Genomic DNA, 19,173 nt, shown 5'->3' with positions numbered 1-19,173 from the left:
AGGGGAGTGCGTACGTATATAAGTGCGGCGTGCATCCGAGCGCGGGACACATCCAGCGATGGGAGGCGCGGGCAGCGCGGCGCAGGGCCGGGGCCGGCAGCGCGGGGCCGGGCGGCAGCAGCCCGCGCCCTGAGGGCCGCTCGGCGCTCGGAGGCCGCTCCGCGGGGCCGGCCCTGGCCGCGGCCCCATGGCCGAGGTGGGCGGCTTCCTGGGCGCGCTGGACCCCGACCTGCACGGCTTCCCCCCCGCGCTGGGCGGGCTGCCCCTCGCCGACTCGCCCGGCTTCCTCAACGAGCGCCTGGGGCAGATCGAGGGGCGGCTGCAGCGGGGCTCCCCCACCGACTTCGCGCACCTCAAGGGCATCCTGCGGCGGCGGCAGCTCTACTGCCGCACCGGCTTCCACCTGGAGATCTTCCCCAACGGCACGGTGCACGGCACCCGGCAGGACCACAGCCGCTTCGGTAAGGGCGCGGCGCGGCGGCAGGTGCCGGCCGGCAGGTGCCCGCTCGCTGTCCGGGGCGCTGGAACGAGCCGCTCCCCGGCGGTGCGGGCGCTTTTATTTCCCGTTTGCCGCCCTCCCGGCGCTAAGCCCTTTCACAGGTGCACAGAAACGTGCCTTAGGAAAGGAAAGAGGGGGGGAAAAAAATAAGGCGGAGGGGGGGGAGGGGAAGCGGGGTGCGCAGCCGAGCTCTGGCCGTGCCGCTGAAGGTAGCAGCAAAAGGAAGGAGGGAGCACATCGGAAAATGAAATTCCTGGCTTTTTCTTTCTTTCTTTTTCCACCTTTCTTTTGGCCAGCGCAGATATCTATGAGCTAATATGATTTCTTCCCCGTGCATGAATCTCATTAGAAGCGTCTCCCCCGAAGCAGGCAGGGATCGGCTGGCTGGGTTGGTGTCGGAGCTCGGTTCTGGGAGGTTGTTGGAAAGGAGAGGGGAAGCCAAAGGGGGACAAATGCTTAGGGGACCTCTGAAAGGAGAAGATGGAACAACAGGCAGAGCGCTGCGGATTTACCTTACTGTCTGGGATAAAGCTGGAAGACTTCAGAGCCCGTATCAGTGTCACACAAGAGTAGGGATCTTTAATGAGACCATATGTAATCTTCCAAAAATGCATCCCAAGCCGCAAGCAAAGGAGTACAGTAAGTTTGAGCACAGCTGAGAAAAATTCCCGCTATTTCAGCATCTAGTGCAGGTGTCTGGGTAAGCCATCAACAAGTCCCATGCCAGTGATCTCAGCTTTGTTGTCAACAGGTTGCAAGAAGTGTTCGCGAGACTTGTTACAGTTTTCAAGCGATTTAACTCCTTGCTGAATGGAATTCTTTTTTGACTTTGTTTGCAACCGGTCCTTTCTGATTCTTCAGCAACACTACTGCTGATGCTGCAGTTGTTGTTAGTTTAAGGCAGGTTTTTGGAACAATTGGAAAAGCTTATCTGCGAACTGTGCTTTTCCATAAACACCAGGTGTGTGTGTAGCGTGTCCTTGCCTAAATCAACAAGAAAGTCATAACCTGCAGGTCATGGTAAGGCACTAATAGGCTCACGGGGCAAGTGTTCTTTAATTACCCCCGAAAGACACATATCTTTAACTTTTTAAAAGAAACTGAAAGCAAACCCATGGCATCTGTTTGCTTTTTAGTTTAATCTGCCACGTAGCCTTTATATCAGTTCTTTTTACCTATCTCTATACAGTAAACTGTTTCAGATGGCAGTGCTTCTCTCAGTTCCATTTCTGTAAAAGCTGAAAGCATTTCCAAACAAACTTTGGAAAAATGCATTAAGCGGGCTAAAACTTTTCATGAATTTTGCGCACTTAAGCTTAAGTCACACAGTGTGTTCAATAAATTGAAACACTGGCATTCCCTAAGTGTTTTAGCAGTCAGCATCCAGCTACGTAAACTAGACCAGACTTCAGATATAAAATATTATAGTTTTCTGCTTCAGGGTTTTCCCAAAGGCAGTGTAAAATAAATAGTTATTTGTTGTAATTGCATGACAAAGCCCCAAAGGATTAGACTGGAATCCTCATGTTCAGATAAAGTTGGACTGAACCTCGCTTCAGCAGAGACTCAAAGCAATAACGTATTGGCACACAGTGTTCACCATCTGCGTTCAGTAGCCATGAATATTTAAATTCCAATGTTACTGGTATGGTTCGTATTAGGATGTCATGTATCAATGCATTCCTAAATTTTGCATGGAGCAGTCAGAAAGCAGTAACTTATTGCAGAAATAGGCAGCCTGTATGATTCTGGGGAACTACAGAACTATAGGTAGAGAGGTTTTCAGGATAGCAGTTTAAAGCTGCCTGAAATCTAGGGGAACCTGGGGAAATAGAAATCCATTATGATGGCTTGGTGGATCTGGCACACGTGGCTGGAAGGTTCTCCCAGATCACATCAGCATATTATTCATCCATGCTTGCTCCACAGATGGCTCCTTGGGATGCCACAGTAAAGGCACATATCCAGCTGCAGATGGGATGTAGGTGGGAACTGGACTTTGTATCCCCATCTCTGAGTGCTGGAAAGCATTCAGGAAAAAGGCAGACAGTATCTGCACCCTCCCATGCACAGCCAGCTCTGAAGTTACCAGACTTCCAGAGAAGTCTTCCAGAAAGGAAAAGAATGAGCCAAAGCCCTGGTGATACAGAATAGAGTATGAAGCAATGGTAAAAGGAGGGATTCATTTACAGCTCAGATTTCATGGCATACACTCATGGGACACAGGAAAAGTTGCAGCAGCACCTACCCACAATGCCTGAGCAATCACAGTAACCACTGCCTCTCATCTGTTGATTGGAGTTTTCTGATGTCACACCTGTCTTCTGAAATGTGACAATTTATACTAGTAAAAATACAGATTCATGCAAGAACTCAGCATGCAGCTTATTTTTCTTAGAAGCAGCTTAGTGCAGGGTGAAGCCCTCCAGGACCATTGGAAGAAAGTTCTTTTAGACTAAATGAGTGCCCAAATGAGTTCTCTGAACTGGCAGTTCCATCTAAGCCATTCCAGAAAAAAAATGGAAGCATTTTTAAAACCATGTCTGTTCTCACTGCATCTCTAGTGACCTTCCTGTATGAGGAAATAAAGAGTGGTCAAAGGCTGGAGAGGGTTTGGGCTGACATTGACACCCCTATGAGAAGAATCCTGAGAAGAAAAGTGAGATAAGTTCTCAAGGGAAATCTCTGCCACCTGGAAGCACTCATTTTCTGCCTTGTGTCTGTTTTACACCAGCATTCAACAGGTGACTCCAACAGTGCGACTCTTCACTGCAAGTGATGGGAAACAGCCTCAGTTTGTACTGGAGACTGATAAAGGGAGAAAAACAAAGTTCTTCTTGGATACAAATCTAGTAACAGACCCGTAAAAGAGTCTCTTAGAGAAGGCAGTGAAACCTCCAGAGAAGGTTTTGCAGTAGATTTTGACATTCAGACTCGAGTGCACCTGTTACTGAACAGTTGTTGAGGTTTTTTAGCCAAAGCTTTGAGTTTGTAGACATTAATACAACATCTGAGGTTGTTTCTGTAGCCCCACTCATCAATATAGCTGTGTGTGAAGAGACAGGTGCAAGGAGCTGAATTGTTCTTTGAGGGATAGTTTATAGTAATGCGAGAGCGCGTGGGTCTGGCTGCGACAGCGCTTGGGAGATTATGGAGTGCTTTGGTGTTAAATGAATCCAGTTGGAGTCTTAATCAAATCTCTCCAAATATCATCTAGAAAGACTCAAAGAACAAGCAGGATGAATAATCAAAGCATGAAAAATGAGGCGAGTCCTGGGGGAAGGGAAAAAGAGAAAGGGAGAAAAAAAGTTTAAGAAGGGAGGTCTACCACCAAAACACGGCTGCTGCAACTTGAAAGGAAGTTCTCCATCTGGCCCCAATGGCTGCTCCATGTGCTTCTGCAGGTCATGTGTAGGGAGCTGCAATTTTGTCTAGTAATTGGAGTGAGTTAAGGACAGGGTGGATATCTGCCCACATTTTTTCAGCCTTTACTCTATCTCCTGACTTTCATGGGTTTAAGTTACATTCTTAATGCTATTTCAACATAGTTATCTTCAGTGCACATCTTTCAGTGCCACTCTGAGATCAGAAAAAAAGGAGTATTACAAGCGATGTTGTCAGAAGAGATCATCACAGGCCCACCTTGAAGAAGTCTCTTTCACAAGAACAGCAAGCATTGACCTCACCTGCTCCAGATGAGAGGTGTCTCCCCCACTCAGAGAGGGGGGACAGTGCTGCTCCTGGGTTGTCCATACCAAGTTGGTGGATTCCTGGGTTCAGATGCCACAGGCTGAGCATGCTTGTGGGTATACTCACAAAAAGCTATCAGTTTTCCTTCCTTAATCGTCCCTCAGTTCCTAAACAGGATGAGGAACATTTTCCTGCTTCCTAGGCATGAAAGAAGGTAAAATTTAAAAAAGAAAAAACAGTGTTGCTGAGATGCACATTTCTGCCTATCTATAGCTCTCCAGATATCAGATCTTTTTCACTTGACCATTGACTTGTCAGCAGCCTGGGAAACAGTCTGTTTCTAGGTATCCCTGTAGTCCTATCCCCCATATTAGTTTTTACTTTATACTTCTGGATAATGGTACCACTATTCAAAAAGAAGGGAGAGAAGTTATCATTATTCAGAAGCAGCAGCTGACATCATGTCTGTAAAACAGGTGAGAACATGGAAGTGTACAGCAGTTCAGTAACTTGCTCCATGTTTCAGGAGTGGTGGGTAGCGGAAGCAGAAGAAAACCCTTCATTCTGCACCTCTTCCCTCCCAGATCATGCTTCTCAGATATGAATACCCCAAGCCAGATGCAATATGAGCAGAGCCAGGTCCTGGTTTGCCTGCCTGGCTTGTGAAGGCACTGTCTGCTCCTCGCAAAGTGTCCCCAAAGGTGTAGGAAAAGGAAAGAGTCAGCTCTCCAGAAAGTCAATAATTCTGGATCCTGCTGGAGAGCCTTGAAGAAAACAGAGGACATTTGTAAAGACTATGCTTGCTTTCTGCTTCAGAGGATCAAATAGGCAATGCATTGATCACCACAAACCCAAAGGAGGACAGGTTATCCTGCTCTGAGTGTGGCTGAGCATGCATTTCAGCTGGGAAAATTTCTGCACTGATCTAAAAAGCATTTTCTGTTTGTTTCCCTGCTTGTTTCAAGGAATTCCAGTTCTTAAGTCCATATCTTGTCTCCGGTGTGCAGGACCTGCTGGCTCCAGGGAGTGCTGTAGCAGACATGCAAGCTGTAGAGTAGGCAAGGTAAAAGGAGGACAGAAGGCCTGACAAGAGGCAGAAAGAGGAATTCTTGCCCCTAGCATGGCTGCCAGAATCTGCCTGCGCTGAGCAAAGGTGTCCATCAGCATGGATCTGCCCTATATTTAGGTGGTGACACGGTTACCCTCTGAAAGTCACCACATCCTCACCTGACCAAGCAGAAGATACATTTCCAGAGCTGAGAGCTGACTGCTGCTGAAGTCAGCCGGCTCAGGTGGCTGTGTGTCATGCGGTGATTTTAGACCAAGGCATACATTTAAGAGGATCAGGAGGTAACCTGATCGGAGCAGTGAGGGGCAATTGCTCAGGACTGGGCATTTTGGGAGCTATATTAAGACACCTGGAGCCAAGCTAAAGGTTAGAGCAACTTTGTCCTCCTCAATGGAGGAGACATCTCTCCTGTTCATTAGACATACCTGGGACTTCTGTGAAGTTTGAATAGAGCAGACATGGGGCTGGGGCAGGTTCATGGGGCATTTCCAGCCAAAAAGATGCCTCTGAGGAAGAACCAGCAGCTTCCCAGCGCCGACAGCTGCAAAGGAAGGTGCCTTTCAACCTGTGTGTATCTGAAATTTGGCTTTATCCATGACATATGTACACATTTGGAGATAGCAAGTACCTCACTGGAGCTGCAGGAACAGGGAACCCCTCACAGACACCTCTTTAATGCCTTTTTCCTTATTACTATTGTAATGATTAATTGAAAGTCTGTGGGACTGTCTTCTCATACCAGAAGCCCAGCGGGGACAAGGGTTACTTTGCTTTTGTTGGAGAAATCCAAAAAACTGCTAATCAGGCAAGCAGAAATTCTTTGTTAAAAATATCTTAGTATTTTTTGTGTACGTGACAAAAACAATAGCTGAACAATCCTTTTCTCATTAGGAAAGGTAATTCCTTTTGAAAAAACCAAGTTCATGATGCTGGGGAGAAATGGATTAAAAACTTACAAGACTGCATGCATATAGGAGTGTAGATTTAAGAACTGTGCAGTTATAAATCAGGGTCTGTAAGAAGCTTTATAGCTGGAAAAACTGTTTTGTGTTTGGCACCTGGGCCTTGTGTGGGTTTTATCATCTGTGTGATTTACTTTGCTGTTCTGTTTCAGGGATTTTGGAGTTCATCAGCCTGGCGGTGGGGCTGGTTAGTATCCGTGGGGTGGATTCAGGACTCTACCTCGGCATGAACGAGAGAGGCGAGCTGTATGGGTCGGTAAGTTTAAGATCCTGTGATGATTGCAACTCTGTGTAAGAGGTGCAGCAATATGGACTGTGAGGCTCATTGGTGTCACAAGCTGTGCCTGTCACAGGCCTCTGATGCCCTTGTGATGCCACATGCTTCCATCTCACCCACTGCTGTTATTGTGTAAATGACAGCTGTGATGTATGGGGTCACAGGGAGGGGGACACACGCTGTGATGGTCCGTGTTGGGGTGCAGAACTTCAGGGACTGCACACAGGCACCATTTGGGGCAATGCCTGGAATGCTGTGAGGTTTGCTGTGGTTCAGCCTTTCAAAAACAGGACAGGAATGGTCAATTAAAGCTGGGTGTTTGGAAATTTTGCATAAAACTAGGTGCTGATGGTGTGGTTTCATGATTAACATCAGCTTTATTGTCCACATGATAGGGATCTGCATGTATCTGCAGATCTGACATTTATATTATAGTTCTCTAATGGAAGCTGAAAGTGCGGTCTGAGTGTTGTTTTTGTTATAACATTCTGTACAACCCCTTCTGGGAGTTTGGGGGAGTTTCTCATAGTATCTGGAAGTGCCCTTTTCAGACTAGAGTTTTCTGTATGTTGCCAAAAGCCACATGTAAACTTCTTGCTAGTTTCACTCAACACAAGCTCCTTAATACCTATAAAATCCTCCCTAGCATCACCTATAGGATATTCTGCCTCATTCGGCACTGCTGTAGGATACACAAAGCAGAAATACCCTGTTTTCAATCCAGGCTTAGGTTTAGAGGGGAAGTTTTTTTGTCATTTGCTCCCTTGATTTGGGATATGCCTTAGAGCCGTGGTTCCTTGCTCTGGCAAGCAGCTCGTGCTGCTATAGAACCAGAAGAAATACACTTTGCTGCTTTTCTGCCTAACATTAGAGAACTTGTATTGGCCTTCATCCTCCCTAAGCCAGCCCCAGAAAGAGTGCACCTACTGGGGCTTTGCTGGGTGAAAGAAACAGCTGCAGGCAGAGCAAGCACTGTGCAAAGGTGGGCCAGGGCTGCAGGGAAGGGGAGCTCTGCTGGCATTATAGTCAAAATGTCACACCTTACTAGTTACATTTAATGAACCTAAAGGTTAATTTAATTCCTAATTATTTAACTCAGTTCAATATAAAATAATTATTTTTAACTTGCTAGAGGAATCACTTCTATTTTGAAAACTTAGTTGCATTCTAGGTAGCTTTTACTAGGGTACATTTTCTGTTTGATGCACTTCATGCGTTTCAGGCCCACTACTTCTACTTCAACCCATCACCCATGTGTGGTTTTCTTTAAAAATGTCTTTCAAGATCACAGCACTGTGCTGTGCGAAGATACAGATTTTTAAGGGTGGATCACAGTGAATTTAAAGTGAAATAAAATAAACCAGTTTTAAACCAAAGTGGAAGGAACGTACTTCCTCTAACCAAGTCAGATTAATCTCATGGTGTAGAAATTGAAACGCGTACTGTGCGTATAGAGAAGCCTTCAGATAAACTCTGCATAGAGAACAGTAACAATAAACCAGGAGTTACTGCCATCTTTTCTTCTCCCATTCCCATCTATTTAGACTTTGCTACTTTTGAGATACAGATGCTGAATTTTATATGAGAGAATCAAGGACTAGCATGGATTGTTAACCCTTCTTTATCCACTTCACTACTTTAATAACATCTGCCCTAAATAAAAAGTGCAAGATAAAAAGTCACTAGGATTCCATAAAACAGCACAAATATTTTAAACCACACTTCAGAAATCAGGGTTCAAGCCTACAACCACGCAGCAGGACCACTGTTCAGTTGCACTGTTACGCTGCAAGGCAGTTCAGTAGCACCTGGAATTGCATCTTTTACTCATGCCTGCCCAAAATGAGGGCACAAACTTGCTTATATCCTTTGCTTTCAAGCCCTGCAGTTCTGATCATGAATCAACAAAGAGAGTAATTACGGGAGCTCTGTCATTGCATCTTGTACGTGAAACGCACCAGGCAATAGCATTAGCATTACAACGGTATTTTAGGAGGCTGCAGTGGAATGGTATTTTTAAGATTTCAGCAAGTTCACTTTTTCTCTCCATGCCCACTTTGCACACCCTGTGTGCTGAATTAGCAGTGTCAAACACCAGTGCTGCTCCTACTGGGACAAGGCTCTCTGGTAGCCATGTCCCAGCCTTTCTGTTACACTGACACCAACTGAAGAAGTGCTAGGAGAGCACATGCACTGAGGACATCCCAGTGCTGGGAAGAAAAAAAAAAAAAATGACATCCTGCAGTCATCTCAGACTCTGAAAACATTTCATGCCACCACAGTTCCTCCAAGCAACCCCAGAGAAGCAGGCATCACACAGGGACAAGGCAGCAGCACCACTCTTGTCAGGCAGCAGCTTCCTATGTGTGCTGAGTAGGTGCCATCCTGGGAGAAGGGGGGAAAAGGAGGGTAAGCCACATTCATTGATAGGTCTGGGAAGAGAAACCTGCAGTTCCCCAGATCTCAGGTGATGAGAGCTGTGGTGTTGGCTCTTGGAGGACTCACACATTACCTCAGGGCTGATTTAACTAGCAGCAAAACATTCAAAACAGGTTCTGAGTGCAGGTGAGCTCCTGTATCTTATTACAAAACGTCTACTGCAGGCAATAACATTTACTTAGCACTTAGTACAGCACAGATAAGACACATTCCCTACCTAAATAGTTTACTGTGTGGGTACAGTGTTTGTAATATTAGAACATCCTACGTCTGCAGACTGCCCTTTCATCTGGAAGGCCTCCAGAGCCCCTCCCAGGCCATCCCCATAGGGGACACCAGGTCCTCACTGGAGCACAGCCCCAGAGCTGGCATAGAGGGAGCGAGAGGAGCCCACGTGGCATCTGGATGTTGGGCACTGCCTGAAAGCCATCACGTGCTGCACTTCCCTGGATGAGGATCAGAGTGGCTGTGGCTGTGTGACACAGTAGCATCCATCCCCCAAGCCCAGCATGGGATGCCTCAGCCATGCACTGGCTCTGTGCCGCTGCTGGCATGCGCTCATCGCATCACCTATCGCCGCTGTAAATCTTCCCAGGTTAGGCATCCAGACCTCCCCGAGTCTTGTTATGGCCTCACATCACAGCTATCTACTGCTTCAGAAGATGAAAGGCCTGAGGAATGCTTTCATTCATGTTACAGTGTGTATTATTATGTGCCTTGAACTTTCAAAGTGGCACTCGCTGCTGTTTAAATCATTCCAACGCAGTGCTCTCTGGTCCTGCTGGGAGGTGCCCCTTGCCACAGAGCACATTTGCTGTGTGCAGCCCTGCGTGGGCATCCCCTGTACAGCAAAAAGATGCTGGCACCACTGCTGGTCCCACAGCAGTCTCCACATTTACACCCCATTGCAGACACCTGGCTGCCATGCTCAGAGTTTTGCAGCAGCCTTGTGTTGTTTCTAACGGCGAGCCTTTGCAAAATACACCTTCTCCTTCCATCTCCTTCCTCCACCTCCTTCAGAGGCCTTTGAGTCCAGGCACGTGCCAGTTTCCAGCTCTCACCCACAGGAATCATCCCTGGCAGCACAGTCTCCATTCTCAGGACAGCCAGCAGCAGGTAGCTAAAAAAACTATAGAATAATAAAGTGGAGGAAATAGCAAGATTTTTTTTTTTTTTTTGACATGTATCTTTTTCTTCCCCCACCTCTGCCCCAACGCAGAAGAAGCTCACAAGGGAATGTGTTTTCCGAGAGCAGTTTGAAGAGAACTGGTACAACACGTACGCCTCAACGCTCTACAAGCATCCGGACTCGGAGAGGCATTACTACGTGGCTCTGAACAAGGACGGCTCCCCCCGCGAGGGGTACAGGACTAAGAGACATCAGAAATTCACTCACTTTTTACCAAGGCCCGTGGACCCTGCCAAAATACCTGCAATGTACAGAGACCTCTTCCACTACAGGTGATGTTTCCTGCAGCTGCCCCATCAATGTACATACTTGGGCTCCCAAGCTTTTTCCCAGAGCACTATATTAATAGTCATTCCATCATTCCTGTAAATGTAGATGACATAGGAAAGCACTTACGTTGAATCCAGACACTGCTGTTCCTCCTTGTTTCAAGCGTATATCGAACCTGGGTTATTTATGGGGGCAGGGATAGGGGAAGGGAGGGAACACTGCATATAATCTTTCATTTTCCTTCACTTTCTTTACTTGGTGGCTGTAAGAGAGGCCAAATAGCCAGTGTTATGGTTGCTTAAAAGAACAAACAGGCAAGCAAACTTGTTAACCAGGGAAAAAAATAAACCAACTAGAATTCAAGAGAAGGAAGGAAAACAAAAGACCACAGAACTGCTCCAGATGCCTCTGATAAGCTCGGGATGGTTTCTGGCTAAGAAGCAGCCTTTCAGATGGCACCCTGCTGCAGCAGCCCAGCAGTTTGCTACACAGATGATACTACGTGGACTGGTCCTGGTGTGTGGGGTTTTTCCTGCTGTTGGGGTGGGAATGGGGTGAGGAACATTATTCAGATGTAAGCATGGATACTGTGCATAGGGACAAAACTATTTATAAAATGTATATGATATTTATTTTATATATTTATTTATTTCAAAATAATTTTATTTTTAATGAAAGATGCTATGACCGGATTTTCATCAGGAAGAATAAGGTCCTACTGAAACAGGAAAAAAAAAAAAGAGTTTTAAGAGCTTATTGGCAATAAAATTGTCTTTATATTGTAGATTCCTTGCTAGCCCTTTTTTTTGGCACTCCACAATGACTAACTGTAATCAGTATTTTCTGATTGATACGAACACCATCTATAAAAAGGCTTTGGATGGTAAAGATAAATTTTATAAACTTGTACAAGGGCAACATCAAATGTGCAGCTGGAATAGACCTGGCAAGCGTGAGCCCACTGACATGAGCAGCTGGACATCCAACAAACCCTGGAACTGCAGATCCAGTCCTCTGTGGCAGCAGGGACAAACGAGGTCCTCAGGCCAAGCACCAGCACAGCACAGCCCTGCAAGACCCAGATGGGATTGCCCCAGAGCTCTCCTACTGCTGCGCTGAAAGGAAGCTCGCTGGCACAGCCAGCACCCTCACATCCTTGCTGGGGTTGTCCTTACCACAACTTTCTCTCTCCCACCACAGTTTCTCAGCCTCCACTTTGCAAAGCCGTTTGGGTGAAATTTCAGCCTCTTCAGTCTTACTCCCCACGTTCCCAGAAGGAACAATCCAGCTTCTTCATATCCCATGTACTGCCAGCGAGGCGGCTGCTTTGGGGGCCGGTGCTCCTGGCCACCTTCTGTCCTCTCTGCCACCTCCCGGGTCCCCGCTGCAGCATTTGCTACCCAACATCCCAGCCGGTGCTGCAGCTGTCACAGACAACAGTCTGCAGATTGCAATGAAAAGATTAAAGGAGCTTTACCTTGAATGATCTAGACATGGAGGAATTTAATCCCGTGTTTGAAATAAAAAATGTTTATTTACCTTTTTCCTCTGAGTCATTGCTGAAACATCTAATCCTCAGCAGCCATGTCAGGAGCACGATCGTTCATGAAAAGTGTCCTAAAATGTACTTTTGACCTTAACAAAGGGAAAACTCAGCTCTCCAGCTTCACTTTGCAGCCTTTCCTCCACCGCCCTGGCAGCACCGTCTGCATCCTGCTGGTGCTCATGGCTGTCTGGGCAGGCAAATCCCAGAGGGGCCGCTGAGGGAGGGGGCCAATGACCCTCCCTGCTGGCTGTCTGCAGCCAGTGATTTCCTTTACACCTGAAGATAAAGTTAATGCTGAAGATGCTGTTTCTCATCTTCACAACTGAAGGTAAAACCTGATCTGAGCAATGCCAAGTATGTGCTTTTTGACAACCTGAAAGAAATCTGATTAGACCATGCCACTGAACTGGTCCTCCAACATCAGGATCCAGGATCAGACTTGGAAGGAGGCTCCTGCTGCAAAGGGATGCGCGGGCGCAAGAGCGACGGCACAGAACTCCTTTTCAGGATCTGGGTTCAAAAAATAGCATTTGTAAACAGCAAAATCTGCAAAGAATTCACTGAAAACAGCTTTGTAGAGATCGGTACCATTTCTCATGTGGGACATTCTTTAGGGGAAATTCAGCATTGTTTAATCCCACTGTAATGGTTACTTCCAGCAGGAATTTACTGAGTTAGGTTCTGGTTCAGCAAAATACTTAAACGTATGAGTAATGTGACTGTACTGGGACCTTAGCAGCAGCAGAATCGATGACCACAGACTTTGACTGCGCTCTGAGTTGCAGTGGGTGCAGCCGGCGATGCACAGCACGTGCAGTACTTCTCTTCCCCTTTGTGTGTGCATGAAGACACGCTCACGCCTTGCACAGTGAGGCAGAGCTGACCACCATCTCCTTCAGCCATCACCCACAGCCGCTCATCCTGCCAACACCCTGTCTGACACACACTGTGGGCAAACCTTACAGATGTTGTTCCTCCTGCAGCAGCACTGTGCCTGTTTTGTTCCCACCTGCCAGGGCTGTTTCACACACAAAAACCCACAGATCTGAAAACACAACCGTAAACAGAGCAAAGGATGTGGTTTTTTAGCAATTCTCCAATTGGAGAAAGCTGGGCATGTAATAATTGAAACTTTATCCTGGGAACAGCTGTGTAAAGCAGGAGGGAGGAGGTCAGCAGCAGAGTGGGATGGTTTCCTGAGTCTCACTACAGAGGGGTGCAGACATGGAGGAAAACTCTCAGCATAAGGCCAGAGCAGCACTGAGCGCACCGCAGCACAAACCTGGCTTTGGGGTGAGCCAAGGTGTGGGGACAACTGGGAGGAACAAATGGTGACACACAGGTGGCCTCAAGGACATCCTCCCAGAGACCCTGCTGCCAGCGGCTTGGGGCAACCCAGGAGAGAAGTGGAGGGGATTTGCCTCCCCTACAGAACACAATGGAGAGCCCAAAGCTCCACAGCAAGTCGAGAAAGTCTGTGCTGAAAGGTGAAGAAGGTGCCCTTCTGGCTGTGCTGCCTCACTGGGCAGAAAGAGACATGCTATCGCTGCCAACAGCGGCCAAGATAATTGTGAAAGGACACTTGGCAACAGCACATCCCCAAAGGAGAAGGGCCAGATTCTTGTTGGTAGCAAGAACGGACACCTGCATCCCTCAGGCAGTGCCAGTAGCAGAAGAGAAGCCTGGGACCTGATCTGAAAGGCGATGTCTTCTCCCCCATCCCAGCAGCTGGAGCTGACTCCTGGACTGGAAGATTTGTTGAAATATTGGCCATCTTGATGGCAGGAGCAGTCTGCAGGGCAGCGTCTGCCTGTCAGTCCAGAAAGCTTCACGTAGACAAAGGCACTGCGAGGAAATAAAGTGAGATTACTGAGTGCTCCTCCCCAGCCACAGGAATGGAGCACACTAAGGGTAGTAACTGCGTTACCTGGTGTCTCTGTGCCATTTATCAGCCCACAGATGTGGGTAAATCACTTCTCCACACTCCGGTGAACAGAACGCTTGCCAAGAGCTGGCTAGGAAAGCACTGGGTCAGAAGAAACACGGTGATGACGTGTGCTGAAAATAATTCTCATTTTGGGGCAAACATACATTGTAGGTTGATGCACTTCTTCAAACGCTGCCGACACTGGGGCAGCCATCCCAGAGAGCCCTCCCAAGGGCAGGGCAGCTCCCTGGGGGAAGCACTCTGTGGCCTAGGCTGTACAGATGCAGCCCCGACCCTGATTTTAAGGTAAAGTCAAAAACATCTGCAGTCAGGTAGGGAGAGCAAACAGCGTAAGTCAGCACAATAGCTGCGATCCGTGTGTCACCAGCAGCCAAAATGCTGCCCCATTTGAGAATGGGAACATAAAGTCATACAGCAGGACTTAAACCAAGCAAGTTGTACAAGACTTTGTATTTCTCTCAAAGCAAGGAACTGCCCTGGAGCTGTGAATTCTCACCATGGGAACACAAAGCAAGTAGTTCTGTACCTGCATTGAGTAGTTTGGTGTCAAAGATCTGCGAGACCGGACCACTGGGGCACCCTGTGCTCTTCCCTAACCATACCTCACTGTTATCAATGTCACGTATCCAAGTGCGGCCGATGATGATGAGACACAACAAGCACACTCCTCTGCCTGTGCTGCTTCCAGTGGGTGTCAGCAAGGATCCACAGACAACACACGTTTGTGCAATTCCATTATACAAACAGGCACTGTGCTGCAATTAATCTTTGAGTAAAGCCCAGGTACCACACACCGTTTCATATTCAGCATCTCCAACAGCTCCAACGTGCAACATCACTGAATACCGAAGGGACATTTGGAGGTCAGGCTTTGATGGGGCTGAGCAAAATGAGGACATCCTTCCCTTCCTCCTTCTCTCCCCCTGCGCTCAGCCCCAGCCCATCTCACCCTGCCCTGAGTCCCTCTGCCCTTCTCCAGTGCAGTGTCCCCACTTTTAACCTCAGCTCTTTGCCAAAACCCTCCTGCAGCCCCGCTTCCCAGACACCCCTGTGCCACCAGGCACAGCAGGAAGGGGGCTCTGACCTGCTGAAAAAATACTTTGTGTTGCTGCTGTGTAGCAACAGCCTGCATAGAGACAAACCAAGGTCCCGTGCTGGGACAGACACAATGGATCCCACATGCCTCAGGACTCAGACCCTTCGCTGCAGAGCTCCTGGGCTGCAGCCACTGAAGGCAGTTCCTGCAGACCCTTCTGACCCACGGCACCTCCAAGCACAGCTGGCTTTCAGCCTTTCATAGCAGCACAGCTCTCCTGAAGCTACAGCTGGGCAGGTGAGATTTAATAAGCTAAGAAAGTAATTAAGAAGTACAATAAAGAGGTTGAAAGATCTAAGTTCATCATTCAAATTAGACAAAGAAAAACTTCCCCTTGCTCTTAATGGTTTATCACTGTTGGGGGACACCTCACTGCTCATGGCTTCTAAAAGACCAGCTACAGAAGGCACAGCTAATGCACACAAGCTGGAAACCTGTCCCCACAACTGCCCTCCCTAACAATTAACATCCACGTCCCATACCAGGAACCTCACTGAGGCAGAACATGACAGCTTGACTCGCAGTGCAGCACCAGTCCGCAGTTCTCAGCAGATGAGGTCTCAGGCCACGTGGAGATGATGCGGAACTGCAAATGTAGCACAAGGCACATAGATGTATTTTGGTCACTTTATTAAATGAGATATTAAATAGTTTAAGATTCAACTACTAAACAGCACTTTGAATGGTGAAAACACAGATACTTGATTCATACTTGAATGCTTCTTGTCCTTTAAAAACACATCTCCAGTCCTTATATATATTACAAAACAGCCTTATAGGAAGAGGTGACACCTTTTCTATAGTACTTAAGATATTTAATACAGAACTGAAAAGCCATCTAATAGAAACAAAGGCAAGTCTTCACAGCTGTATGATTTCAGCAGCCAAAGCTGGTTGATGGACTGAAACATTACTATACAACTGGGACAAAACATATACAATATCACAATACTAAGCAAAAACGCTTTACATCCAAAGGAATAAACAGGTTACAAAATGTGGAGAATTTAGCAGGCAAAATTGTATTACAAGCAACATTTTTATTTGTCGTCTTAAGCCATCTCATCTAGTTAAAACATCTAAAACAAATATAAAAATGAGCTTTTTGTTATCTTATTGATGTATGTTCTGTCTTTAAATATTTGTTAAAGCTTGATGTTATACTCAAAGCACGTTGTTATGCAGCTAAAATGTCAAGTGAGAAACATGTATGCAAAGTGGTCCAAGTTTTACTTCAACGCTTATCTCAGCTTTCTTCTTATGCTTCTGTTATCCATAGTTTTGTCCAGAATGAAAAAAATGTGCCGTTAAATGTTGCCTAAAACTTCCACATTTAAGTCTTTTGAGTTACTGTAAAACTCCGTTGAACATTCCCAGGTTTGGTAGAAGATACTTCTCTTATTCAAGACGCATAGGAACATTAGTGAGAGTTGCCCAGAGTACATTTGCCTTCAAATGTTTGTCTCAAAGTCTCACATTCTCATTTCTTCTAGTGTGAATACATCTCTTTTTGCTCCCTTCCCCCCAAGTTAAACCTAACAGTAGAGCTGGCAAAGCTCCAGAACACAGGAGAGGTTCATTTGTGGCATCTTGTAACAAAGAGTCCACGATCGCAACGTCAGCCTTTGCAACAGATCAGAGAAACTGTCATCCAGATCACAATCCAAGTTTTGATCACAACATGAAATATCACGTAAGATTTGCATATTTAGATGCAAAAAAACATCTGTTCATCCAGGTCAATTAAGTTCCAGAAGTCAAAACAGTTCATGTCAGCAAGCCAGAAGAGTCCAGCAACACCTACAGCAAAAGCTTCCATCCACTTCTCCAGCATTCTCTATCTGTCCCCTATACTCCATACACTGTTGCCTCAAATGCTTCCGTCCTTTACTCCCAGATTACAAACGCTTTTATTCTTTTGGGGGAAGAGCCAACCAAGCTATATTCAAAAAAGAGCCCTGTTTGGTTTTAGTTAGATCTCCATGAGCACAAAAACTGTGACTAAAGAGAGTGCTAATGATATATAATAAACCAGAAGTTCACCTGCGGACTACGTAAAAACAAACAAAAGAATTGAGCTCTTTGTGCATGTTTTCACACAAATGAAAGGGAAGGGAGAGGAGTGCATAACCAAAACTCTGATGTAGCAGAGGAAAAGTTACTCCTCTGCCCTGGTACCTTGGGAAGCTGTGAGAGCCCCTTCCAGGAACAAATCAGCAATGGTTGTGCCATTTTAAAGTTGATTATGTAACAGGGTTTGACCCTGCCCACCATCAGTATTCCAACCCCCTAAAACACCAGGAATTTTGTTTTCTTGGCCTGTCTCCCACTGCTGACAAGGGGAAGAGACAGCAGCACCAGCAATAAGGAGTTAACAGAAATGTGCTTTGCACTAGACTCTGCAGAGAGCAAAGGAGAAACATCTCCAGACCACCAGTTGCTATTCCATCACGAAAACTGAAAATAAAAAATGGCAGAAGACTGAGGAAGATCACTCTTCTTCCCCAAGTCACTATTTAAGGCTGTATACACAGTTTCTATATACTGTGTGACTTAAAAGTTTCAGAGCAGTAGTACTTAAGAATATTGCACTCATTTCTGTTTCAGAGTGTTTTCAGTTACTATGCTTCAGTCAGCATAGATGATACAGTATGAGTCCAGGCCTCAGTCAAAAGGAAGCTGAATTATTTCTGTTACAATATTCCCACTAACTTTAAGAAATGGGTAAGCAGAAAAGTATTCCATAATTTGAGGAATCAAGTCTAATCAAGAACTCAGCTGTCACAACTCACATATGATATACTGAAACGTACAGACCTGCAGTCCTTCCTAAGCTTCTCAAATCTGATGATAGCTTCACAGCTACTGAAAGCAAGCATAGGAGTTTAGACAGGAAACCTGCGGAGATACTACTGTTATGGAGAACTTGTTTTCACTGAAAACAACTTGGTATCTCCTGTACTCAACATATGTAAGAAGATTCTAGGCAACATCACTGACAACAAGGGAAAACATTGTCCTACTTAAACAAAGCTGTAGCACTAATATGGAACATGGCATTTAAGGGGACCAACCAAACTTTTTTTTTCTTTTTTCTTTTTTTTTTACAGTTGAGTTCTGTTAAGCCATTGATTCCTAAAAAAATAAAAGTTCTTTCTCTGACTTTAACAATCCTTTAGGCTTTTAGTGCAAAATCACATCGATTTCCCTTGGGAAGGCCCTGCATTTTTGCCTCTCATTGGGGGTGGTGCTCGCTGTAAAGGCGGCGGCTGCATACCACCAGACACTGACTGATACATTCCTCTCATATCTATCTGTTGGTAGTTGGAAGGATTCATGATTAAATTTGGAGGCTTTGGCATCATGAGATGACTCATTGCTGTTTGCTGGTAAGACATGTGCTGTTGTTGCTGCTGATTGTACTGCTGCTGTAGTCTTCTGTTCATGAGTATCCTCTGAACACAACTGATCAACTGTGAAGGGAAAGCAGAGCTGTTAGAAGTGCACGACCTGCCTCAACGCTGCAAGTATCAAGTTCAGAGTTAAAATCAATTTGTTCAGGATAGCATGGCTGAATGAAAAAGCACTATTGTTATCACCATCACTAATGTGATGGTATTCACCAGCTGATTACTGCAGAAACCATTTAGTAACACCATTTAGGGCTAAGTTCTCTTAATGATTTGCCTATTGTATTTCACACCACGTTTGGGTAAGTTCCTATTTGCACTATCCTGTGAAATGACTCCCTAGTACAAATTACAGCTTTTTTTGTCAGATATTATTTATCAGCCCTTTGAAAGTCCTGCATGTGGATCATCACTGCACATTTGCCTAAGAGAAACTCTTCCAATTGACATAAACTGGGGAACTTTCAGATTTTGCAAAATAATTCTAAGCTAAAAGATGTTACCAATACTTTCTATGATTCATCTTTAGCTCTGGGAATTAGATTTCTCTTTAAGTTTCATTACTTTCAAGCAAACTACTTCAACAGAAAAATCTGGTGAGGATTTTTTTGAAATGATCTTCTCACGGAGTCTCCCTCGATGAGGTTGAGTAATCCAATCCAGACCACTGCACAAGTCAACAACTCCTGATGTTACATCATATACACCATTACACAATGCCAGCAAATACTTGACCCGTGGAAACACATAATCTGTGAGTAAGTATTTATGTATTTAA

At 45.9% G+C, this 19,173-nt stretch overlaps 2 protein-coding genes across 7 annotated transcripts in view; one reads left to right on the top strand and one right to left on the bottom strand.

The window, feature by feature from the left end:
- Positions 1 to 167: 167 nt before the first annotated feature.
- Positions 168 to 11,243, top strand: FGF16 (fibroblast growth factor 16). Its single transcript, XM_031594454.2, has 3 exons — positions 168 to 461; positions 6,373 to 6,476; positions 10,156 to 11,243. Exons 1-3 carry the CDS (start codon positions 188 to 190, stop codon positions 10,399 to 10,401), a joined length of 624 nt encoding a protein of 207 aa, XP_031450314.1. The 5' UTR covers positions 168 to 187; the 3' UTR covers positions 10,402 to 11,243.
- Positions 11,244 to 15,619: 4,376 nt separating this feature from the next.
- Positions 15,620 to 19,173, bottom strand: part of ATRX (ATRX chromatin remodeler) — a 76,737-nt gene continuing 73,183 nt past the window's right edge. For all 6 annotated transcript variants that reach the window (XM_031594446.2, XM_031594448.2, XM_031594445.2 and 3 more), the window contains one exon: positions 15,620 to 18,458. In XM_031594446.2, the coding sequence (XP_031450306.2) occupies positions 18,180 to 18,458 (279 nt within the window). In that variant the 3' untranslated portion in view covers positions 15,620 to 18,179. The remainder of the gene's footprint in view (positions 18,459 to 19,173) is intronic.

The sequence above is a fragment of the Phasianus colchicus genome, chromosome 14 (assembly GCF_987193195.1).
Source record: "Phasianus colchicus chromosome 14, bPhaCol1.hap1.1, whole genome shotgun sequence".
Taxonomy (NCBI): domain Eukaryota; kingdom Metazoa; phylum Chordata; class Aves; order Galliformes; family Phasianidae; genus Phasianus; species Phasianus colchicus.
The sequence above is the reverse complement of the archived record's forward strand: the minus strand, read 5'-3'. Positions and strand labels throughout refer to the sequence as shown.